This window comes from Bos taurus, chromosome 17 (assembly GCF_002263795.3).
Source record: "Bos taurus isolate L1 Dominette 01449 registration number 42190680 breed Hereford chromosome 17, ARS-UCD2.0, whole genome shotgun sequence".
Taxonomy (NCBI): domain Eukaryota; kingdom Metazoa; phylum Chordata; class Mammalia; order Artiodactyla; family Bovidae; genus Bos; species Bos taurus.
In genome coordinates this window covers 51411983-51436622 of record NC_037344.1, presented here as the reverse complement: position 1 = coordinate 51436622, position 24640 = coordinate 51411983, and the positions used below count along the sequence as shown (strand labels likewise).

General features: G+C 58.6%; 1 protein-coding gene across 19 annotated transcripts in view; it reads right to left on the bottom strand.

Annotated features, from left to right (window-relative positions):
• NCOR2 (nuclear receptor corepressor 2) overlaps positions 1-24640 on the bottom strand; it is a 237351-nt gene that overhangs the window by 24262 nt on the left and 188449 nt on the right. For 12 of the 19 annotated variants that reach the window (XM_059876314.1, XM_059876327.1, XM_059876329.1 and 9 more), the window contains 10 exons: positions 23353-23403; positions 21621-22254; positions 13989-14109; positions 12662-12833; positions 8104-8268; positions 6850-6989; positions 6082-6184; positions 5773-5877; positions 5370-5473; positions 2214-2364 (listed from right to left, as the gene is read on the bottom strand). In XM_059876314.1, the coding sequence (XP_059732297.1) occupies positions 2214-2364; positions 5370-5473; positions 5773-5877; positions 6082-6184; positions 6850-6989; positions 8104-8268; positions 12662-12833; positions 13989-14109; positions 21621-22254; positions 23353-23403 (1746 nt within the window). The remainder of the gene's footprint in view (positions 1-2213; positions 2365-5369; positions 5474-5772; positions 5878-6081; positions 6185-6849; positions 6990-8103; positions 8269-12661; positions 12834-13988; positions 14110-21620; positions 22255-23352; positions 23404-24640) is intronic. The other 7 variants (XM_059876323.1, XM_059876328.1, XM_059876331.1 and 4 more) reach the window with 3 other exon arrangements.

Below are 24640 nucleotides of genomic sequence, written 5' to 3'. Positions count from 1 at the left end.
TGTGTGTGTGCACACGTGTGCCACTGTGTGTGTGCCTGTCCACTGTGAACGACGTGAGGCCACGTGCAAAAAACTATGTGCATCTGTGTCCACGTGGGGAGAGTGTGTGTCTAGTTGGAGGTGGGAGGGACAAGGAGGGTCCACAGCACGGGTGGCCTCATCAAGCCAGGCTGAGCCCAGAGGGCGGGCACGTCAGGCTGGGCACACGGGTGCTTGACAGGCCATGGGTCTGAGCAGCCAGGAGGGGGGCCCTGAGGAGGCCACGGTTCGGTCTTGCCCATTGGGCTGGAGGATCCCGAGTCAGTCTCTCCTTCCAGGGGTGGCGGAGTCCGCGGGTTTCAGAAGCAAGTCCCGCATGCCCCAGGCTGGCCCCTTAGGATAAAGGGTACCCTGGCTCTCACGGATTTCCATCACGACCCCGAGAGATCCTCAGAGCAGGAACTCCTCCATGGGGTTACAAACTACTGGCCGGCGGAGAGACGGTATTGCCGCTCCTAATTTTTCTCAAAATTGATCGCTGATGTTTAAACACCAGGAGATGTCAGATAAAAATGGAGAGATCAGAAGTCTGGCTGGCGAGCTTGCACTTGTTGCAGGGTGACAATCAGCTGTCGGAGAACAGAGGCAGGGGCCCCTGTAGAGATGGCCGTCACTCCCGGGGTTGCCACAGTCTCCTCCCCACCATCTACCGCCTGCCACTGGCATGACTAGTCACCAGGCCCCAGGAAGCATGTGAGGAATGAAAAGCCTTGACGACACCCTTTCGGAGGATGCTAAACCTAAGGCCTGTAGGGGCTCAAGAACTGATGTGGAGGCCTGAGTGGGGATGCCACCCAGGGCTCCCTGCTCACGACACCTTGACTGCCTCTCTGTCCACCCTTCCCAGGGCCCCTGGCCATCCCCCAGGGCCCTCAGCCGTACTGAGGCTGGCACAGAACACAGCTGACAGCCTGTCCCCAAGGCTGTCTCCACCACTTGGTAGCAGAGAGAGGCAAGTGCCTAAGCCCCACGGTACCACCTCCGCTTCCCAGGACCTAGGGGGCCGTGGGGGCTGGGGGCCGGGCCGGTGGAGGCTGATAGTGAAGAGAAAGCACCCGCCCATCGGAGGAAAAGCAATTTGCAGCCCTACGGCTGCCAGCGGCTGAGAGGGGCGCCCATTAGCGGCTTTTATCTCTGCACCCCTGGGTGCCCGAGGCTGCCAGGAAATTGACATCTCAGCCCTTGATTCCCTTAATTCCTTCCAGGCAGGGCTCCTGGGTGGGGAAGCGGAACCCAGGGAGGGTGAGTGGAGTGAGGAACACTGAAGTGGGGGGCCCAGGGCATAAGGGGGCGGCGTGTCACTGGTTACCGCCCCTGCCTGCCACCCTCTTGCGGTCAATCAGAGAGCGCAGCCTTTGCCAGGAGCCTAGGGGTGTGAGCTGCGGGCTTCTGCTCCCTGGGCCTATTCCCCCACTCGCAAGGCTGGCCATAAGTCTGCTTCCTAAACTGTAAAGAACTAGGCAGAGGTGGGAGGCAGCTAAGGCCGATCTTCAGCTCCTCTGACTTACATACCTACAGGGACGGGGAGGTCACCACCTCTCTGATTGTGCTTCCTGGTGTCACCCCAGCCCTGCCTCGCGAGGAACCCACCTCAATGGACCAAAGACTCTCCCCACCCCCATCCCAGGGCTCCTGTTCTCTGAGGGGTACAGAAGAACCACTGGACACCATTGTACCTCAGCTCCCACACCTGGAAAATGGGAAGACAGTCCTTCACCTCGGCTCTCAACCACACACAGCTGATAGGAGGGCAACACACTCCCCAAGACTTGTTTCCTGAAGACATCTGGCTGCCCTTTAACCCCAACCATATTTTCTGGAACCTTCTCTCTTGACCAGCTCCAGAAACACCAAAGTCTGGGGTTCGGTGAATAAGCCACAGTGGATACAGACAGGTTTAATGACGAGATTAATAAGGTGACTTCCCATTTGCACCTGGGGAGGGGGGTTGTCCTGAGAGCCTTCTGAGGGGGCTTCATCTGCTGGACCCCCAACCCCTGGCATATGGGTGGCCCCCAGTAAATATCAAGCGACCAGATGAACAACTACCTCCAGGTCCCCATTGGTTCTCTACCTCGGGAGTCCTTGCCGGACATCAAAGAGCCCTGAGTGGGATGGCTTGGCCAGCCCCTGCCCGCCCACCAGCTTCTCATAGCCATGGTGGCATCACTCACCCTCATAGGACAGCACATGGCCCTTCTTGCCCTCGTAGATGACGTGGCCCTTGGGCAGCCCATCCTCCCGGCTGCGGTCCAGGCGGCTCGGGCTGTCCTCACCGATAATCCTGGTGATGGTTCCCTTGTACAGGACATCGGCCGGTGTGCCCTGCGGGTGCGGAGGCGGGTGATCACCTGCAGGCTCTGGCCAGGGACTGTACCCACCCCCCAAGATCGCCAGACATGACCAGGACGTGTGCACGTGTGCCTTCCAAATCCACACAGGCACACATGTGTATATCACTGCATACATGTTCATACACATGCGGCTTCAAAAGGGAAGGCAGAGGGACTTCCCTGGCGGTCCAGCGGCTAGGACTCCATGCTTTCACTGCCGGCACCCAGGTTCAATTCCTGGTCGAGGAAATAAGATCCTGCAAGCTGCCATGTGGCCAAGGGAAGAAAGAAAAAATGGGGGAGGCAGAGCCCTCCAGAACACAACCACACGGAACAGACATCAGCGATGTTAATAATAAGCTCTGAACCCTGTACAGGTATTGACTCATTTAATCCTGAAACTGAGTCAGGTACTGCTGTGCCTATTTCAGAAGAGGAAACCCAGCCACCAAGACACCAGGTAGCTTTGCCCAGGGTCACCTGGCTAAACGAGGGCAGAGCCAGGCTGGGGAGCCGGGTGGTCTGGCACCGGGCCGTGTTTCCACTTGTACTACGTGAATTGTACTTTCTCAGAGCCTGGATGCTGGGATGCCGGTCCACGTGCCTGTGACCGCGTGTCGCTCCCCAAACGAGAGTGGGGACTCACATCACGGCAGGACACCAGAAATCTGAGCTCTGCACAGGGTTTCTCAACCTCGGCACTGTGACCTGTGGGGGCCACCCTGGGCACTGCAGGACACTTAGCAGTGGCCCCTACCCCGGCACCCTGGGCTCTACCCACTAGATGCCATGTGATCCCCTCAACCTGCCCCTCCAGATATGACAATCAAAGATGTCCCCAGACACTCCCCAGTGTCCCCTGGAGGATAAAATTGCCCCTGTCAGGAACTACGGCCTTAGAGGGAATGTGCTTCCTATTGAGGGGTGTATTCAGGCAGACAGAAGATAGCCCCATGGGGTAGCATCCTGCCTTGGATGACTTCCAGGAACATGAGTGTGGGGATCAGAATATAAATCTGGAGTCAGACTGCTGGATGGCAAACAGCAACTTTACCAGCGAGTTGCTCTGTGACCTCTGTCAAGTCACTCTGCCTCTCTGAGCCTCAGTCTGTACATCTGCAAAACAGACACAATCTCTGCCCACGATTCTCGAAGGCACTTGGCACAGACAAGCCGTCCCCAGATCAAGACGTCTCTCTTCTCCTTCTATGAATCCAAGAGCCGATTCAGAGATGTGAGTCTGACCGTGTGCCAAGCCCGGGACTGGTGCCCTTCGAGTCTCCCCATGGGAGCATCTCTGCCAAGAAACATCCTTCTATGGGGTAAGGGATGACTGGCACCCCCTGGGCTTTTATCCCAAATCCTGGTGTTCAAGTTGGAGAAAAACAAAATGCCCTAACAGGTCTCCAGACAGGTCTCCCCAGATGTCTCAAAGCAGACACCCTAGGTAGGATCCACTGGTCACACTTTGGAAGACTTGTGCAGAATAAACGGGCTTCAGTTTGGGTGACGGTCCAGGGGTGGGCAGTCACCTCTCTCCTCAAAAGGGCACAGGGCAGCGGAGCCAACTGCACGTCATCAGGAAAGGCCTCTCCAGGGGCAGCTGACATAAGCACACGCATTGGAAGTCTACATGTGTAAGAGTGTGTGTGTGTGTGTTCGTGTGTGTCTGTGTGTTTGTGTTCCCCGCACAGATTTCATCACCACCTGGTCGAGAGGCTATGGGAAAGTCTGACCCTCACACATTTGGCAGCTGCCACCCTCTGCCAACAACCATCACAGGCGTGTGAGTGACCGACACGGCTCGGGTCATGGCCACCTGGAAAGCAGAGGCCGACGGATGCCCAGGCACTTCAGATGTCGACCTTTAACCCCAAACCACTCTATGAGAATGACTCAGCAGGGCTTCCCTGGCTGTCCGGTGGTTAAGACTCTGCACTTCAAATGCAGCGGGTGCAGGTTCAATCCCTGGTTGGGAAGTTAAGATCCCACACGCCAAAAAAAAAGTGATTTAAGAATCCCTACTCTATTTGAGTACTGATACTGAAGCTCCAATACTTTGGCCACCTGATGCAAAAAGCCGACTCACTGAAAAAGACCCTGATGCTGGGAAAGATTCAAGGCAAAAGGAGAAGAGAGTGACAGAGGATGAGATGGTTAAATGGCATCACTGATGCAATGAATATGAATTTGGGCAAACTCTGGGAGATAGTGAGGGACAGGGAGGCCTGGTGTGTGAGTGCTGCAGTCCATGGGGTTGCAAAAAGTCAGACACAACTGAACGACTCGACTCAATATGAGAATGACTCAGCGAGAGACAATTTTACCAAAGGGGTTTCAAAACTGAATCAGGGGGCGTCGGTCCCCTGCCTGGGTGAGTGTGTGGCCTGCCTTTGGCCCTAGGTACCTGGCAGCTGCCTTCGTAAGCTGGTGATTTCAAAACCGACAGGTCTTAGAGAAACATGAAGTGTGAGGGGCTCCCCTCTGTGGTATGATCTGAGGCCTCTGGGCTGCAAAGACACCTCACTGTCAGAGCCTGCGGCCTGAAGTTTCATCATTAAGACACATATGGGAGGGGGTGCTGTTCCCTGAGGCTCCTGAAGGGCTCACACCTCTGAGAGGTCTCCCCCAGCTCCCCTGTCTATGTGGCCTCGGCAGCACTGGACGCTCTTAATCGCAGAGTTTGACAAAGTCTGAAATCACCGCTCAGTTTTCACTGGTCTGCCTCCCTCTGCTGCCCTGCCAGGTCCTCGGGGGGCCTCGAGGTTTTTGCTCAGCACGTTAAATGCCTGGCTCCCAGGAGAGAAGATGAACGCTCACAGAACAGGCGGGTACCCCCAGGAAGCCACCCCATCCACTGGGGCAGGGGCCACTCAGGGATGCCGGTGGGGGGGAATGGGTGGGCTGCCCACTGCTTTGTCCACAATCGGGGCCACGTCCAGAATGCCGCCTGCGAGTCCCACCCTGGTCCCGCACACTGTGGCCCTGGACACCTACGTGGGTGATGGAGCCGCGGTACGTGATGGGGCTCTCGGAGGGGACCCGCGTGCTGGGGGTGCCCTTGGTGATGCTTCCGCCTGGAACCGAGCCCAGAGACGTCCCTGGAAGACATGAGACACAGGGCTTAAGAGCCGGGCCCAGAGCCACCCCAGCTGTGCTCCTGGTGACCTGCAAGCTCCACCCGCTCCACTCATGGTGTCTCAATGCAGAGTCCCCCGCCCCTAAAGGGAGAGACAGACACTTGGGAAGAGAGGCTGCCAAACCCTCTGGGAGCTGACACTTCTCAGCTAGGTTTTGGATAAGAGGTCCCATTCCTGCCTCGACCCTCCTCGGGATGGAGGGGCAGCCACAGGGATGAGGGCAAGACACGGTGCCTCATGCCCAGCTCCCACGCCCTCACCTCTCAGGACGGAGGTCTCCTGGGCCGTAGGCACCCCCAGGCTCTCAGGGGGTCCGGCCTGGCCCCGTGGGGACAGCTGCTCCTGCTTCACTCCGCTGAACGGTGCTGGGGATGGGCGAGAGCAGTGAGCAGAGCCACAGGGCAGGGAATGGGAGGCATGGCCCCCTGCCCCGCCCTACCCAGGGGCTGGGGGTCTTCCCCACCATGCTCAGGCCAGAGTCCCAAAGGCCAAATTGCCCTCCCTCACCCCTTGACACAAAGGATGGGAGACGAGCCCCGGCCATCAAGGTTGGGGGTCTGGATCCTTACTCAGCTTCTTGGGATCCATGGCGAGAGGCAGCCCCATGGCGATGGGGCCCACGGGGGCCTTGGCATGCTCTGAGTATGGGACGTGGAGCTGCACCGACATTCCCTGTGGGGGCAGAGGTCATGGGTCCCAGAGGCTTCAACCAGGGCTTCCTGACACCCGCTTTCACGAGAGCGCAAGAGGAGGGGAACCTCGGGACCACACACGGGTCAGGGAGGCCTGGGGCTCAAGTCCCGGCCCCGCTGCCCCGCTGAGCGACTGTGGAGAAGTCACTGCCTCTCCTGAGCCTCAGGGCCCTCACCTGTGTGGTGGCCATCATGACCTGGTTTAAAGGAAATGCTGCCCACGAGCATCTGGGCCAAGCGGAAGCCTTGCCCCTGCCCTCAATACACGGCAGCAGGTCAGGGAGATGAAGGGGCAGGAAGACCAAGGCTTTGCACATGCTGATGTCTCGTGAGCATGCTCTTCCGTTTCACAGGGAGGTGCAGAGAGGTCAAGTAACTTGCCAAAGGCCGCATAGTCTGGATGCAGTGCCCCCGCTCTTGAATGCCCCATGGGGTGACCTCCCAAGGTCCTGAAGCCTGGGGCAGACTGCAGCCAGCTTGGACCCAGCCACTTGGGGGCCTGGCCCCCACCCAAACACCATCCACCCCAGCGACCCCTCCCCCAACTGTACAGATGGAAAGGCCAAACCCTTAAAAGAGGAAGGGGCTATTCTCTGGGCACCAGCTGGCACAGGTATTTCTGGGGAGCTGGCCCTCCCACCTCACCTGGGAGATGGCCCCCATTTGCCTCTCGAGGACGCTGGGGTGCTTGGTGGAGGAGATGAGGGGCGGTGGGTTGGAGATGGTGGGTGGCCGTGGCAGGACGGGCCGGGCGCTGTCGTGGAGGCCCAGGGGCAGCGGGTGACCTGCAGGGCACATGTCTGTCCTTCATGGGGCTCCAGAGCAGTCAGAGACACAGCCCCCGGGGCCGCTCCCCACCCTGTCCCTGTCCTGTCCAGGGGAGTGCCTGTCCACACACGCCCCCTACTGCTCCTCTCCCACCTCTGCCCTGAGGAGCTGTCTGCATCCTTGGTTCAGACACCACTATGCCCACCCACCCCACCTCCCTCCATCCACCTCACCTCCGGGTCCTGGACCAGGTCCCTCCACTCTCCCTAGACTCCTTAACTGGTCTCCCCATCCCTCCTTTACTCTCCAATAGTTCATTCCCCTCACAGGAACCAAAAGGATCATTTTCAAAGTCTACTGGTTCACCTGCTCCCCCCGCCTCTGCTGCTGTGAACCTTCTATGGCTCCCCACTGCCTTCAGGGTTAGATCTTAGCCTGTGACACAGCTTTCAGGCTCACCTGACCTTGTGGGTGTGGTCTCCCCAGGCTCACTGGGCACTGCGCTTCCACAATGGCAGTCTGATTCAGTGTCTCAAGCTTTGCCTGCTCTTTCCTGCCTCCGGACCTTTGCTCATGCTGTTCCCACTGCCTGGCATACCCTTCCCTGTTTTTCTGGCTCTTTTGGCTCATTCATCCTGCAGGATCAGCTCTGCTGAGGATGACCTTTGCTAATTAAAGTCCTTATCCACCTCTAGCCTTGCTCCTTCTATGGCTGGTAGGGCCTAGCAGGACTGGGAACCTCAAGAAAGATCTAAATCCAGCGTGACTATATTTGTAAGCCAAAGCTGTCTCCTTCCCTCCTTACACCTTTCTCTCGACCTGCTCATTCTCCAGCTCTAAGTCACCGGTGGGAGTTGGCGCTCCCACTCCAAACCTGCCTCTCTCATCATCAGCTCAAGCACCTCCCTAGTACCAGTGCTTCCGTTGTCATGCTGGAGATTCCTCAAACCTCAGTGGAGCCCCCTTTCCCTTCACTGACCAGACCGTCCCTCCCATTAGGACCTGTCAGATTCTAAGATCCTTCTGCATGCAGTTCCAAGCAGTGCCGAGTGATTGGTGGGTGACTGGTGGTACCTAGTGATTGCCCGCTGGCTGACTTGTGGAGGAGGCCGGCTGGGGTGAACTACTCACCAGGTGGGGCATAGGAGAAGGCCAGGGGGTCAGGGGCATGCGGAGAGGCCTTGATCACCTCGCGAGGGGGCACAGGGAAGGGCAGGCCTGACGTCCAGCATGAGGGGTCCGCGGGCAGCTTCTGGCTCTCAGCTGCAAAGGCCGGGAAGAACACAGGCTTCTCTGCTGAGGGGTGAGGCAGGGCAGGTAGTCAGCCACGCTCAGCCAGCCCTCAGGCCCCCAGCCCTGGCTGCCCTGCTCAAATGAGCCCCCCTCCCCTTGCCTGCAGTGCTGGCCTCGGCCAGAGGAGGGTCCCGGCCAACAGTGATGGGGAGGAGGAGGGCTCCTAGGGTAGAGCTCCCCCAAGTCTGCAGACCAGGCACCACTCTGACTCTGTTAATGTCCTCCTGAGCACGAGTGTGCCTCGGGAGTGGGCTGGGGGCCTCTCTGCAACCCTTGATTTCAGCCCTGGAAAGACACAGGCACTGGCCCGGCCCCAGGTGAGCAAGGGGCCTGGACAAACCTCCCAACCAGGGGACGGAGCTGGCAGCAAGGGGCCCACCCACCGCCTGATTTTGCATGTACACTTGTACCGAAACGTGGTCATGTGTACCTGCTTATTTATCATCTACGGCAGAGCTGAGGAGTTGCGACAGAGACTGTCTGGCCCACAAAGCCTGAAATATTTACTATCTGGCCCTTTCCGGAAGAGGCTTGCTGATCTCTTTAGATGATGAAGGTGGTCGAACAGTTTGCCGAGACCTGTGTACGTGTGCTCTGGTGGGTGCGGCTAGGAGCCCACATGCTTGGGATGACAGCACGCACACGTCAGCCTGTGTACTAGCGCGTTCCACGTCCGGGCACTGGGCCGGGTGTTTCGAAAGCATGAACTCAACGAGCCTCGTCGCAGACTTGGGAGGGAGAGAGCGCCCAGGCCCGGCATTGTGGAATGGGAGCTGAGTACGGACACACTGATGGACTTATCTAGGGTTGGCAGCAATCATTTGGCCAAGTCAGGATTTGACCCCTTGACCTCATGGCTGCTGCAGTAGCAGATAATAGAACAGCTCTCCCATGAGGGCTCCGACTAAGGGCACTGTGTGGACTGACTTGTTTATCCTCCTAACACCCTTCAGGGAACTGATGAGGATTATCCCCATTTTGCAGATGGGAACACAGAGGCTTGGAAAGGCGAAGTCACCAGGTCAAAAGCTCAAAGCCAGCAAGCAGAAGCCCTGAGCCCAGGTAGATGGGCTGCAGGCTGTGACCTTAACCTTCGCAACACACCCTGAGCACCAGAAGAGGAGCAACAACTGACCCTGGATTCTCAGGCCTGAGGACTGCCTGCAGACATGGCCAAAGGCCAGGCCGTCTTCACAGTGTTCTCCTGTGGCCTCTCGCTGCTGAAATCGGCCCTAAGCACCAAACCTCTCCCTTGAGACTTGGTGTCAAGCTGGAGGACCCCTGGGAGCTGGGGGGTGGGGGTGGGGGGACCAGGGAGTAACCGGCTGCTAACAACTTGGGAACGCCAGGCCTGGGATGGGAACGGCAGGCAGGTGTCCTCCCTGGGGCCACCTCCAGATGACGAAGGGGTGAGGTTCTGAAGACCTGGCCGGGTGAGCGGGAGTGTGTTGGCAGCGATGAGAGGTGCCCGCTGTGGGCCCGGCAGGTGGGGTAGAGGCTGTGCGTGCTGTACACCCTCCCCGTCTCTCCTGGGAGAGACAGAGCTCCTGCTGGACCCATGTGCCTGCTGGTGGGGATAGCCTGCAGCGGGGGGCGTCACACATGTGGGCAGTAACCCAGGTAGGGGTTCTCACACTCAATCTCCTCTAATGGGGCACCTCTCTAGGGCCTGCACCGGGCCCAGAAAAATCCCCAGATGCCCCGGATGACGCTCATCCAGCGACCCGACCCTGTGCGCACCCGGGCTGCTCTCTCCAGCTCAGCCCCAGCTGTGGTGGGAGGGGGGCGGGAGGCCTCCGGTGCTGGAAGGGAAACTTGGACCCCCGCCAGGCTGGGCAGGCAGCCGAGAGCCTGGAAAGACAACCTGTTCCTCCAGCTGGGCCCGGGGAGCCAGAGGGGTGGGTGGAGCCAGGGGGCAGGGGAGGCAGGAGAGACCAGAGAGAGGTCGAGCTGGGTGTCAAGTTCACGCATGTGCCTAAGGGTGCTAGCCGCAGGGCAGCCCACCATACCCGACGCCAGGTGCGCCATCTCTGGTGCTGCCGAACGATTCCAGGAAACGGCGCGGCCCTCTGCCGTGCCAACGGGCCGAACGCCAGACTCAGAAACCAGGGGGGAGGTGGCTCACCTTCTCTCGGGACAGGGCCTGTGACCCGTCCCAGCAGGCTCTGCCTGGCCCTGTGCGGTGTCCAGCCACCCAAGCGCAGCCTGACCTGGCTCAGATCTGGTGCTGGCCAAGGCTGTATGGGCCCCTGTCATTGCCATGCGGCTACTCCGCCCTGGGCTAGTGTCCTGGCCCTCGAATGTCCTTCCAGACCAGACCCCATGTCTCACACTACACTCTTGCCCAGCAAACCACACCCCCACCATGGGGAGTCCCGGGCCCAGCGTGGGTGACTGGCAGGGTCCCAGGAGGCAGCTGACACCCTGCTTTCAACCCCACACTCAGGTTCCTCAGCGGGTTCCACTGGCTTTGCCTCTGAAACAAAATCCCAAACCACCCCGCTTCCATCTCCATGGTCACCCACATAGTCCAGACTGCCACCACTGCTGGCCGGGAACAGCGCTGTGCCCTCCTCCATCTGCCCACAACTCCCTGTAGCCCTTTCTTCCCAACAACGGTCAGAGAAAAAGATCTTTTCAAAATAGAAATCGGACTGCCTGACCTCTCCTCAGTCCCCAACACACACATACACCCTGAAAGTTCCTCTTGTAAAGGCTTTCTTTTCCTGCACCCGAGACCAAACGCCCACAGCACCACAGCCTACCAGGCCCTGCACGATCTGGTCCCCATCTCCCATCCTCCCCTCCCCTCTCCCCAGCCACCAGGACCTCTTGCTGTGTCAGCTCTGCCAACATACCAAGCTTGCTCCTACCCCAGGGCCTTTGCACATGCTGCTCCCGGCGCCTGGAATGCCCTTCCCCCAGATCTTCCCACCACTGCCTTCTCCTGGTCTCAGAGACCCCTTCTCTGAGCCCCTTGTCACTCACCCCATTTTGTCTCATTCATTCCATGAACTACCCTGAGGTCATCTTGCTTCCTTGTGTGTTCCCCTGCTTAACATACTCTCTCATTCACAAAAAGGGCAGCTGGCCAGAGTAGGAACTTCATCCTGCTCACTGCCAGACCCGCACTTCCCAGGGGTAGTGCTTGGCGATGGTGGGTGTTCAACACATGTCCTGATCCCCTGGCCACACGCTGGATGGATGGATGCATGCCCGTCCGCGTGGGTGGCATCTGAGACTTCCTATGGCAGGTGAAGGTAGCCTCAGGGAGACAGGTGGGGGGTGGGCCGATTAGCCGGGGAGTGTCTGGCAGACCCTGTCACTTTCGACATGTGGAGCTGGCCTCCTTTAGGGACAGCCCTGCTTTTGTCCTCAGACACACAGCACCGCCCTCAGGGAGGTCCATGGCCAAGGGCCAGTCTGACTTTCTAGAGACGGCAAGATGCCGTACCAGAAGTTGCTCGAGGTGATGGCGCAGATGGCCCTGGCCGCCCGAGTCCGTCCCTGGCGGTGTTGGACAGGGACGGTGGCCTGGGGTCCCGCTGCCCTCAGACCCCTAGAGCAGCCTTCAGGAGACTGGGCTAGAACAGCATGGGGGGAGCCTTTGGGGGGAGGGGTCAGCCCCTATTGCTTGCGCTGTGACAGGCTGATCTGGGATGGGTGTCCCTTAGGGATACAGGCTTGACACTTCTTGGGGCCAGTGGGGAGTGGGGCAGAGATAGAAGATCCAGAGAACAAGAAACCAGACCCCACCTGTCTCCTGACCTTGAACTTCACGTGGTGACAGTAAAGCATGCCCCGAGCAGTTGCTGCAACACAGCTGCTCCGGGAATCACTCACTGGCTCCCCAGTGAACCCAGTGACCTCGGCCTGGAATAAGGTCAGGGTGAAAGCTGGAGAGGGCAGTGCTTCCTGCCTAGGCCCAGAGTTATTGCCAGCTGGCACTGAGCCTCATGGTTCTAGAAGCTCACGTGTGGACTGAATCACATGAAACCAGAAACAGCCACAGACGTGTTTTCGTATATGCACAGAGCTTGTAGAAATTTTGAGAAGTTGCCAATGTTGAGAAACTCTTAAGATTTCACATGAAAAGATGGATTTCTAGCTTCTCTGAAAGAACAACCCACAACCCCAGGCCTGAATTGCCACGTGGTGACTCTTGGCTGAGGCCAACGTGAGCCCGCTTCAGAATGAACGTTGAGTTCTCCAATTTGCTGCAGTCCCCACCACCCCCTACTGCCTCACTCCCACGCATTTCACTCATTAACTTGGCCTGTCCTGCCGCCACAGCCATGGAGTTGGGAACAGCTGCTCGGCACACACAAAAGGCCCCTTATGCCCGCCCATCAGCCCCTTCTCCCTCTGACTCCCTCAGCCACTGACACACACTTACCCTCCTTCTCGGCAGGAGGCGCAGGACTCCTGCTTTTGCCTCGAGGGCTGCTGCTGGGCGGCTGGGGGGTGTCACTCTCCGGCTGCAGGTGCTGCGATGGTGGGGGGGCAGGGGGAGCTGGCTTAGGGGGAGCTGCTTCCTCCCGGGGCGGCTCGTGGACTTTGGTGACCTGCTGGGGGAAAGCGAGGAGGAGCGAGTGTCTTTACAGGCTGTCTGCAGGTCCCAGAGACTAGGGAAAGCCTTCCAGGCCCCCTGCGTGTGACCAGCCTCGAAACTGAGGCCCAGGAGAGGTAGCAACACACCCAAGGGCACACGGCTTAAGGGGCCAGGAGGTTGGGCTTTGTGCAAAGTGTAGGGGGTGTGCCCAGCCATCCCGGGTGCCTGGCTGTGGATGGGGAGCCCTCATTACCCTGCCCCTAGCCCCTTCCTTCTTCCTCAAATTTCTCGGGGTCTCAGAGAGATCAGAGCTGACAAATGGGACAGTGCCCGGCTGTGGAGAGCAGGCAGCACAGCCTGGCACTCCTTGTGCCCCTCACTCAAAAAGCCCTGGTCAGCTTGGAGTCTTTCAGCCCACAGCCCCCAGGTGCACTGGAAGGCCAGGCTCACGTCCTGGGAGAGGGCAATGACTATGTGAGTGTGCTAAGTCACTTCAGTCATGTCCAACTCTTGGCCACCCTATGGACCGTAGCCCGCCAGGCTCCTCTGCCCATGGGATTTCCCAGGCAAGAATACTGGAGTGGGTTACCATGCCCTCCTCCAGGGGATCTTCCTAACCCGGGATCAAACCCACATCTCTTCCGTCTCCTGCATTGGCAGGCGGGTTCTTTACCACTAGCACCACCAATGACTGAGCTGTTACAATTACGGGCACCTCTGAGGATCCTTCTGCTTGGCCTGGAGAATTTTCTGGACAACCCCCCAACCCTTTCAGAGGGTCTCAAGTTAACTGGTGGGGCCCCGCCCTCCTCTCTGAGGTGTTGTGACAGTGGGGGGCTTCCTGCCTGGTCTGGGGGGCTCTGGAGAACCCTCGGCAGGCAGGGGTGGGGTGGTGAGAGCTGCCAGGCTGGGAAGCCAGAGGGAGGAGACCTGCAGGCCGGGTACTTTGGGGGCCCCTCAGCCCCTACTGTTCCTGCCTGTCTCCATGAGGATTTCTACAGGAACAGGAGGTGGTGGGAAGAGGCGGCGCTGCAGATGCCGGGCCTCCACCTCCCTGGCCTGTGATCAGCCTGATTTATTGTCTCCTCAACAGGAAGTAAAGGTCATGGGGGCTCTGCGGGTCCTGGCTGGGTGGGGGTCCTGGGTCATGGGAGGTGGGCCTGGGACTCACAATTGGGGGGATGGCGGCCGCTCGCTGCTTCAGCTGCTTCAGGTCCAGCGGCTTCTGGGGCGAGGCGTTGGTCCTGGTGTCGCTGGTCGGGGTGAGGAGGCTGGGCCGTGGCGACAGGAGCCTGGTGGCAGGCGGGAGGGCAGGGGGGAAACCAGTGTCAGGCCCACAGGCTCACGGGCTCTCCTGGCTCCTGCCTGGACGATGCGGCTGGGGGGACCACCAGAGGGAGGCGAACGTCCAGCGCCAGGGAGACCTGGGGTCGGGGTGGGGGCTCCTCCCTCCCTCCTCTGCTCCATGCAGGCCCCACAAGGGACCAAGACCCCTCCCACCCCAGCCCAGATGATCAAATGCTCCCGAGATGGCCCAGGGCAAGGGAAGTCCCAGAGAAGCCCACACTCAGGGCCCGTTACCACGACTGGCCCTTGGGAAGCTGCTGGGAAACCCAAGAATCAACCTAATTAAGGCTTGGGAGGCTTAAGAGATTCAGGGAGATGACTCATCACCCAAGTATGAGAGGCTCAGGCCCCAGGGTAGGGGCCCGGGGTATGGTGCTGAGTTGGCCCTGCTTACTGGAGAGGAGGACTGGGGCGCCCTCCCATTCAACCAGAATGCGTGGCTAACCGGAATCTCACCCGCATACCAGGTGGGTGCAAGCTCTGCGGGCACAGGGTCAGCATGTACACTGCCCGCCCTGCAGCCGTAAGTGGGGCTGAGCTGGGCCTGCAGGTGGCTTGTCCTCTAAAGCAAGGTCACGTCTGTCTGCTGACATGCAGAACAGGGCAGCAACCTACTAAGGGTGCACGGTGTGTGTGTGTGTGTGTGTCTGCACACGGGTGCACGGAGGTGGGCAGGGGGCTAAAACATGGTGGGAAGCCAGGGCTGGGGTCACCCCAGGGAAGAGCTGCAGTGCCTTGGGCGCCTGGGGCAGAGGCTGCCGTGGGGCATGGCTCCAGAGCTGCTCACGGGTGTCCCCTCCTTGAGAGGTCTTCAGGGATTTCCAGGACACGACAGCCCTGGCCCGGTGCCATGCCACAAGCCCCGTCTGGTTCACCATCTGGCATGAGGTCTCGAGGGCAGAAGCTCAGAGCCCCAGCCTTAGAGCCCCTCACCCCTGCACTGGGGCTGCCGGGTTCCTGCCCAGCTCTTGAGTCCTACCTGGGACCACCACTCGCTGAATACACAGCAGGCCTGGGGGAATCAAACAGTGTGCACGCACAAAGGCACTGGCCGTGGGCTGGATTCAGCCAGGAGGGAGAATCACAAGACAGGTCAGCGAAGCCTGAGGGTCCTGTGGGCACAGCCCCTAGTGTGTGCCGTGACCACCCTGGCTGACGCCACGTGCAGACCATCGGCACAGCCCCTGCCTTCCAGGTAAGATCTGTGACAGCCAGGGTGCAGCTCACACCACCCAGAGCTGGCTGCCGGATCCAAGAGTGGATCACGCGCCTTCCAGCCGGCGGTGCAGGACAGACGTGTGACGTGCAGGCGATGGGCCCCCTGCTCCCTGCGGTGACGGGATCGCAACCCATGACGAGCCAGTCCCTCGGGTGCTGACCCCCTGCCCACATCTGCCACACGCTCAGCTGAGCAGAGACGGTCTCGGCGACACCCCCTGAGGCTGCCCATGGCATGCAAGTGGCGCCAGGCTCAGAGGTCAGACTGACTTCATGCTCAGCTGGGCTTCACCGTCCTCCTGACCAGCTCACCCTCCCTGCCGTCCTCACCTCTCTCGACCTCTCTGGATCCTGCTCAGGCTCCCAGGACCACCGGAGGCCTCTCCTCTGGTGGCTGCCCATCTTCACTCCCCTGGAGACCCAAACCCAGCCTCGTTTTGCCCTCTACCCTTGGGCCAAAGCACCCTGAACAGGTCTAAGAACTGATGCTCTCACTTGTCCTGTACCCCTCACTGTCGGCTCCAAATGTCACCAGCCCCGCCTTGCTCCCCTCCTCTTGCAACTAATTACCACTGTCCGCTTAAACCAACTTGTATTTGTAAACTTAAGAGTGAATACACTGCAGCCCTTCTGGAAAATGCTCTGGCATTTCCTCAGGAAGTGCATTAGAGTCATTATAGGGCCCGGCATTTGCACTGCTGGGCATACACTCGTGAGAATAGACACACACACACCCACACACCAACTGTTCATGAAGGATCATAGCAGCCACTATCTGCAAAAGGCAAAAGGTGGAAGCAAGCCCCACGTCCAAAACCAGGTGACATGGATAAACAAAATGTGGTATGTCCACACAGTGGAATATTACTCAGCCAAAAAGAATGACTCCAGGCTACAACTTGGATGAACCTCAGAAACATGATGCTGAGTGCAAGAAGCTGGTTGCAAAAGGCCATGTACTGCATGATTCCAATTACAAGAAATTCCCCCAAGAGGCAAATCCGTAGACATAGAAGATGAGTGGGTGCCAGGGGCTGGAGGGTGGGGGATAAGGACTGACTGCTAATGGCCTGGGGTTTCTTCTTGGGGTAGTTGACAATATTCTGGAATTAAACAGTGCTGATGATCACATAACTGTGAATGTACTAAAAATAAATCACTTCAATGGCTGAATTGCATGGCTGTGAATCATATCTCAGTAAAGCCATGAAATTAAAAGATGCTTACTCCTTGGAAGGAAAGTTATGACCAACCTAGATAGCATATTCAAAAGCAGAGACATTACTTTGCCAACAAAGGTCCATCTAGTCAAGGCTATGGTTTTTCCAGTGGTCACTGTGAAGAAAGCTGAGCGCCGAAGAATTGATGCTTTTGAACTGTGGTGTTGGAGAACTCTTGAGAATCCCTTGGACTGCAAGGAGATCCAACCAGTCCATTCTGAAGGAGATCAGCCCTGGGATTTCTTTGGAAGGAATGATGCTAAAGCTGAAACTCCAATACTTTGGCCACCTCTTGCAAAGAGTTGACTCACTGGAAAAGACTCTGATGCTGGGAGGGATTGGGGGCAGGAGGAGAAGGGGACGACAGAGGATGAGATGGCTGGATGGCATCACTGACTCGATGGACTTGATTGAGTCTGAGTGAACTCCGGGAGTTGGTGATGGACAGGGAGGCCTGGTGTGATGCAATTCATGGGGTTGCAAAGAGTTGGACACGACTGAGCGACTGAACTGAACTGAACTGAAAGCTGTTACAAGGAAAAGATAATGAATATACTCCTTGCTGGCCACAAAATCAAGGGTTTGATATATTAAGTATATTGTTTCAATGAACAGTAAAGTAATAATGCTATACTATTATCTATTGTATAAAATATTTGAAAATGCAAATTTTAAAGTTAAAATATAAACTTTCATATCTATGTGAATATAATTTTATATGGACACAAAATATGCTTTTATGATACAAATAAAAAGCCAAGTGTCTGTGTCTCACTCTGATTGTCAACGAACCAGGGCCCTTGCCCTGTCCTGGTTTCCCGGTGGTTCCTTGTCCAGGCAGCGGGCAGGCAGATTGGAGGGAAGCAGGGATCACCCTCAAATGCCCTCAGCAGGCACCAGCTGGGGGTGTGCATGGAGGCCCAGACCCCTCTCTCTTGAGCGCCCCCAACCCTACCCAGGGAGGCAAGAGCTCAGTGGGGGCTGCAGCCATGGGCACAGTACTTCACAGCTGACAAGATGATAGTAGCCTGACCGCTCACTGTGAAGAGGGCAGCATCCAAGAGCAAGGGCCTGGATCCTGATCTTTAACAAGCCCGAGGGGCCTGAGCCTCCCCACCACCCCTGAGGGGCGGGAAGATGCCTGGCGCTCACGTGGCCCCCAAACTGCCTCATCCCACCTCCACAGCGGCAGGAGCCACCACCTCCAGGAGCTCTCCTCACAGTATCGCCCTCCCTCTGTTCTCTTTCCTTTGTTTTCTTGGAAGACAGGGCGTTTATTTTCCTCCCTAGAGACCGGGGCAGGGTAGGGGCTCTCGGAGCCTGGCACTGTGCACGTGACCTGGGCCGGGAGGGGCAGGGGCGGGGGCTGGGGAGAAGCTGGGTGGCAGGGGAAGCCGGCAACTTGGCTGAGAGCAGCTGGGGCCCTTCCCCCTAACGCTGAAGTTCAAGACTCCACCTCTCAGTTCAAATCCCACCACTGGCCAGATGACTTGACCAACTGTGCCTGACTCAGTTTCCTCATCTGTAAAATGGGTGTGAGAACAGTCGCTCCCTCCAGCGACTGTCCTGTGGGTAGGACACGGGAAGGCACAGGAAGCCGTGACAACAACGCCTAGTGCTGAGCAGCCTGGGCATCTTCTCATCCCTGGGAGGGAGCAGGGCCCCAGGGGACTCTGGGTCTGCAACAGTACATCCCTTCTCTGCTGAGCCCCCTCCCCAAATTCCTCATTATCGCTGGGCTGGGATAATCCCCGGCTGCCAGGCTGGGGCTGGGAAAGCAGGATTGTGAAGATCCACAAAGGCATGGTCATGCTGGTTTCCCATGCCCCCAAGATAAAACCCCACTCCTCGCTTCAACCCCCGAGGCCCTGTGGGGCCAAGTAGAGCCAGGACCCTGCCCACCTCTGTGACCTCCTCTCGTGCCCTCTCCCCTTTCCCTCACTCGCTCCGCTCTCTGCCACAGGCCTCTTTGCCGTCTACCCAACACAAGTTCGTGAGGCCATAGGGTCTTTGCATTGGCTGCTCTCTCTGCAGACTTTCCCTCCGTGTCTCATACTCTGTGTTTCCATCATCTTTCAATGTCACCTCCTCAGGCAGGTCTCCCTGACTGCCCCTCACACTCCCTCCATGACCAATCTCTCCCTCATCCGCTTATCACACGAGCATTCCCTTTATTCCATTGCTGTTCCAATTCCGTACTAATCACTCCCAGTGAAATGTAAGCTTCCTGGAGCCAGGACCTCATTTGTCGCTGCTCCCCTTGAGCCCAGGATGGTACCTGGCACACCCCAGTGCCTAGTTAATCCTTTATGGAATAGAGAAATAAAGGAGAAATTGCTGTTACATTCTTTTGAAATTCCAGGGGCTCGGAAGTGCCTACATTCCAACCTCCTCGTGGAGTGAACTTTGGGGGCTCCTGAAGCAGTTCCAAAGGAAGGGAGTAACTCCTTTCATTGAGCATCTTACTGTGGGCTCGGAACTCCATTCTCCTCCCAAGCAGCCCGTAAGTGGGGATACCCACACCCATCTTATGGGTGAAAAAACTGAGGCCCAGCAAGGCCAAGGCACTTCTGAAGGCCCAGCCCTGTCAGAAAGTGCCCAGCACCGTCTCTGGGAAACGGAACAGGCGGGGGCAGGCAAGCTCAAGGCTCTGCAATCAAAGCCACTATCTCTGGCCGCTAGCCAAGAAAACTCCCAGGCGGAGCTGTCTGGCAGAAAGCAATGGAGAGTAAAAAGCAGGATATGATTTTCTCTCCCAAAGCCGTACGGGCACGGGCCAGAACGCAATGCATCTTGTGTCTTGTCCAGGGACGCCCAGTGCACTGCGCTGAGACTGCCAGGCTGGAGGCAGGGCTGTGGGCAGGAGGCCAGGACCTGAGGTCGCCCACCGATCTCTCTGGGGCGGTGAGGGAGGTGGTGCTGGCTGCCAGGGCGCACTCTGACGCATCTCGCCTGCGTCCTCCGGCGCCCGCCTGGCCCTGTGCGGCCACGGCCGGGGCAGGAGGGAGGGGTGGCGGACTGCCAGCCAGGAAGAGGTCAGGGGGCTGGCCCGAGTCCAACCTCACCCTGAGGGTGGGGGACTGGCCTCGGTCACAGAGGGCGTGACAAACCAGGTGTCCTGACTCCCAGCCCAGGGCTCCTGGTCCCGAGGGACCAAAGGCTGGACGCTCAGGCAGGAAGAGTGGACAGGAGCCAGACCCAGCTGGGGGAGAGAAGGACACATCCCTGGGTGGGGCTGAGGTTGTGCGGGGAGAGGCTCAAAGTAGGCTGCGGGGCTTCAGGCCTGGCCCAAGAGGTCCAGGGGGAAGCTGTTGGGACCCAGGCCAACCCTCCGAGCTGTCCAGCTCAGGCAGGCCATCTGTACCCAAAACACAGACTCCAGGAGGCCGCTTATCAGCGTGGCTGTCCCATGAGCTCAACGCTCTTCCCGCTAAGAGCAGAAACGTGTGTTTCCATGACTGTCTCTGTGGCCAGCGGGAGTAGGATGGGGAGCCGCCCACCCTAACCCCATTACCCAGGCACAAAGAGCGAGACTCTGGCCCAGGGCCTTCCCCAGCAGATCAGGCCACCGTGAACTCTTGTTTTCCGAGCTGCGCCCACTAGGCAGGAAACTTAGGACCTCCGGGCCCCCAGAAACCTGCTGGCCAGACTGCTGCTTATCCAAGAGCCATACAAGTGGGCTGAGGGTCCTGCCAGGGACCAGAGGTAGCTCACTGAACACGTGGGGACCCAGCGAGCTCTGACCAAGTCCGGTTTTCACATGAAACGTTCTAGAATTTGCCATCTCCGCATGCCCCAAGGTGAATCACGGAGCAGAGGAAACGGCTCCCAGTGAACCGGTCAGATTTGAAAGTCAGATTTTCCTCTCTCGCGCGCTGCCCAGAAGTTTTCCGAGAGACGTGAAAGGAGCGAAAACAGACTGCACTGTTTTCAGTCAAAATAAAAATGACCGGCCCGCCTCACTAGAAAACAATTCCTTAAGCCGCCCAGATGCAAGCGGGCGTGGATCTCCGCAGCCCTGCCCTTTGCTGCCCACACTGGGCCCCGAGTGGGGCCTGCCAGCTTCCGCTCTGGCCAGGGTCTCGGGGACCCTCAGCGAGCAGAAGATGAACTGGCCAGGATCCCGGGCATCTGCCACTTGCCCCCATGTCCACCGCCACCAGCCTCACCAGGACATCCCCAAGGCTGCCTCACAAAGTGCATCCCTCTGCCACTCTGGCCCCCATTAAATCTACCCCCTCACACAGCTGGCAAGTTTCAGAACCTGAGACGCACCCCAAGTCTCAGGCATGAGCTGCGGAGGTCTCATTGTCCTGAGAACAAAATGCAGCCACCCACCCAGCCTGGAGGCCCTGCAAGGTGGGCTGGTCTGCTGAATCGTGCAGGCTCAGTCCCACCTCCGGCTTCTGCACTTGCTGGTTCCACCGTGTTGAGGGTAAAACTTTGTCTCTCCAAGTCTGTTCAAGTCCTAAGAGCCAAATACCTGTGAATGTGAACTTCTCTGGAAATAGGCTGTTTGCAAATATGATGCAATTAAGAGGAGGTCCTGAGGGTGGACCCTCATCCAAGGACTGACATCCTTACAGCAAAAGGGAAATGTGGGCACAGGGACACATGGAGAGCGTGTCATGGGACCACAAAGTGACGCATCTACAAGCTGAGGATGGCCGGCACCACCAGAGGCTGGAGGAGGTGGGAAGGAGCCTTCAGGGGGCGTGGCCCTGCAGATGCCACTCTGGGGTGGTCCTTGGTGGCGGCAGCTCTGGAAGCTAATCCATGCTGTCACCCTACTTCTCCCCACCCAGGCTCAGCTCAGAGGCCACCGCTAATGGGGGACCCACCCCATCAATGCTGCCCTGTCCCAACATTGGAATTCCTGCCAGACGGAGAACACTTAGTGGTGGCCCCCTCTCCCTCCAAGGGCAGGCGTGGAATCAGCCTCGTGTGCCGTTGCCTAGGTACACAGGTGATGCTCAGTAAGTGCTTACAGAATGAGACGACAAAGCCAGCGCGCTCACCTGTTCTTGTCGCCGCCCTCGGGCTCATCCACCTCGTCGGCGCTGCAGGTGGCACTGGAGTCACTGTCCTGGGGGGCGCCTGAGCCCTTGGCTGCAGGGCCTTTGCCCCCAGAGCCGCTGGCCTCCTTCTTCTCCACCTTGAGTGCCCCCTCGGGCGCAGCCTCCACCGCGGCCTCCGGGCCCGCCTTCACCTTGTCGGGCCCCTCTCCAGCGGCCTCCTCCTCGCACTCACTCTTGACAGGCTCCACGGGGTGTGCTTCGCCCGGCTCCTCCGTCTTGGCCTTGCCCACGTCGGCCGCCAGCTCTGGGGCCACGGGGGGCTTCTGTTCTTCCCCCTCCTCGGTTGAGGGGGCGGCTGAGGCCTCTTCCTCCTTCTCCTCCTTGGGGACCATGGGAGGGGGCGTGGCGGGTGACTGGGGTGCTGGTGGGGGTGTGGGCGGACCGGTGGCTTCGGGGGCCGGGGCGGGCTCGGTGGGGGCCGGGGTGTCCTCGGGCGGCGGGGTGGGCGGCTCGGGAGGTGGTGCATCCGTGCCCGGGGCGGGCGGGGGCTTGGGCCCGTTCTGCCCCGTGTCCTTGGCGGCTTCGGTGCGGGGTGAGGGGACGCTCTCGGTGTCGGAGCTGTTGTTGACGGCAGCTGCGGGGAGAAAGCAAAGATGGGGTGAGTGGTGTCGGGGGGCGCTCAGGCTCGAGACAGGCAGGGCCCTGCCCATGCTCCTCTCACCACCCGATGACCCTGACTGTGCAGCCTGGTTCTGGGTAGGAGTTCAGGGGGCTGCAGTCCCATCCCTGGACACCAAACAGCTCCGAGGCTCCTACACGCCTGAGCAGCCCGCCTGGCCCCTCCCAGACCTCTGTCCTCCTCTCCACCTGCTGACCCTGGAAGAGCCCAGGACCTGTTAACTTCCGATCCCCAGAGTGGCTGGGTGGGTGGCCAGCACCCTATGGAGCCAGGCCAGGGGCAGCCAGGGGTGCAGGCTTTCGTTCTGGGGTCTCCTTGTTCTCATCGGAGCTGCAGCCCTGGCTCTGCCCCTGCTGTCACAGTGACCTCCTGGCCTCGCTTTCCCCATCTGTAGAGTGGGGAGAACAGTTCCCACCTCACAGGGGTTGCGGCACACAGGGTGACACCTGCTAACTGTCCGCTGTTGTGTCATCACTGTCGTTCTCATATAACGCGGCCAGTGAACCTGGAGGAGCTCACGGGGAGAGGGTCCACACCAACTACAGCCCCTGGCCACTGTCCACAGGGCTGGTATGCAGCAGGTGCACAGGAAGTGCTGATCGAATGACAGTGTGCACAGATGAAGGGAAAGGGGACCTCAGCTCCAGACCTGGCTCCTTAGCCTCAACCACGACTCCTCTCGCTTCTTTGGGTTTCAATTTTCCTCACTTTCTACAAAATGGGGACATTTGAAACCTCCCTCCCCGACACTTGCTGTAGGAGAAACATAAGTGGGTAAGAGTCACAGGTGGACACACTAGTAAGAGATCAACAGAACAGTCAAGTCGAGTGCACTGATCTGCAGGTGTGAGCCAGGGAACAGCATGGGGAACAGACACTGCACTGAGGAGGGGGAACAGAGACGGTGGTGGCACCAGCAGTGGGGCTCACAGGCAGAGGTGTGCTCACAGAGGTGGAGCCCCTCATAGACAACAGGGAACCTGGGGGTGCCCCCCACCCCGGCCTGGCCCTACCCCCACCCCACCCCCCCAGGCCAGCTGGCCACATTCATACCTGGGCCACTGCATTCCCCTCTGGGGACCTCGTTCCCAGAGGCGTGTAAGGCTGGAAGGAAGTGAGAGAAGGGTTAGAAGCGAGGTGGTATGAGCAGCAGGTGGGGAGGGAGGAGAATTTGGGGCCAGGCAGGCAGGGAGGACCTACAACCCTGTCCCAAAAGCCCGCAGCCCAGAACACTCCTGGGTGTCCTTGGACAAGTCACTGGCCTTCTCTGGTTCCCGGCTCCAGGGTCCTAGGGGTGGGGTGCTGGCCTCAGAGCGGGGCAGGGCTGGAGGGAGAGGCCTGTGAGGCTACCCGGCCCTGTCTCACCCCTCAGACGTGGAGCCAGGCCAGCAGGGGCTGCCAGTGCCCTGCAAAAACACTTCTTTCAGGCTTTACTGCCTCCAGACTCCCACCTCTCCTGTCTCTTGCCTTCCTTCAAGGCCCAGAGCAAAGGCTGCTCCTCCCAGAAATGACCATCCCAACAACAGCAACACAGGCTTGCTCTGTGGGTGTTGGGCTCTGGGCAAAGTGCTTCACACACATAACTCACTCTCAATAACCTCTAAGTTAGAGATCATCATCACCACTCTGCTTTGCAGATGCAGAAACAGAGAGGTTGAGTCGCCTGTCCCAGGCCACACTGCATGGGGGCAGGACAGGGTTGACCCCAGCATCCTGTATCCCTCAACACGGGGTTCCTGACCCTGCCTTCTGACTCCGGCAATGTCACTCCCTCTTTTCACATTGTCAGACCACAGGACGAAGGGGGCCAGCACTGAGGTCCTCTGGACAAATGGCTTAGCCCCAGAGTCTGTGTTCATCTACAAAATGAGTGGTTTATGCCTGGCTCTCTCCCTTACCCAGCAGCTTATCTCTGTCAGGGATTCTCAGGTATAAGCGTGCCTGAGGGTCGTGAAGACTCAGACGGCTGGGCCTACTACCGAAACATTTCTCACTCAGTCGGTCCAGGTGGGGTCCAAGAATCAGTATTTCTGACAAGCTTAAATCCTGGTCCCAAACAGGCCAACTGGCTTCCTTGGATAACTTCCTGTGTCTCAGAGTCCTTGTCTATTAAATGGGGTGACGACAGCACCCGTTGAGCTGCTGTGATGATTAAAGGGAATAATTCACGGCTGATGCTCTTATTACAACCACAGTCTTTACTGGAGAAACTACAAGGTCAAATGGACCACTCCTCCCTCCCCTGGACTCACCTCCAGCCTGGATACAAGGCCCTTGCTGCCTACCCTCTGGAGGGGTCTGTGGGGCTATTGGGATATTCTAGATGGTTCCATCGGAGAGA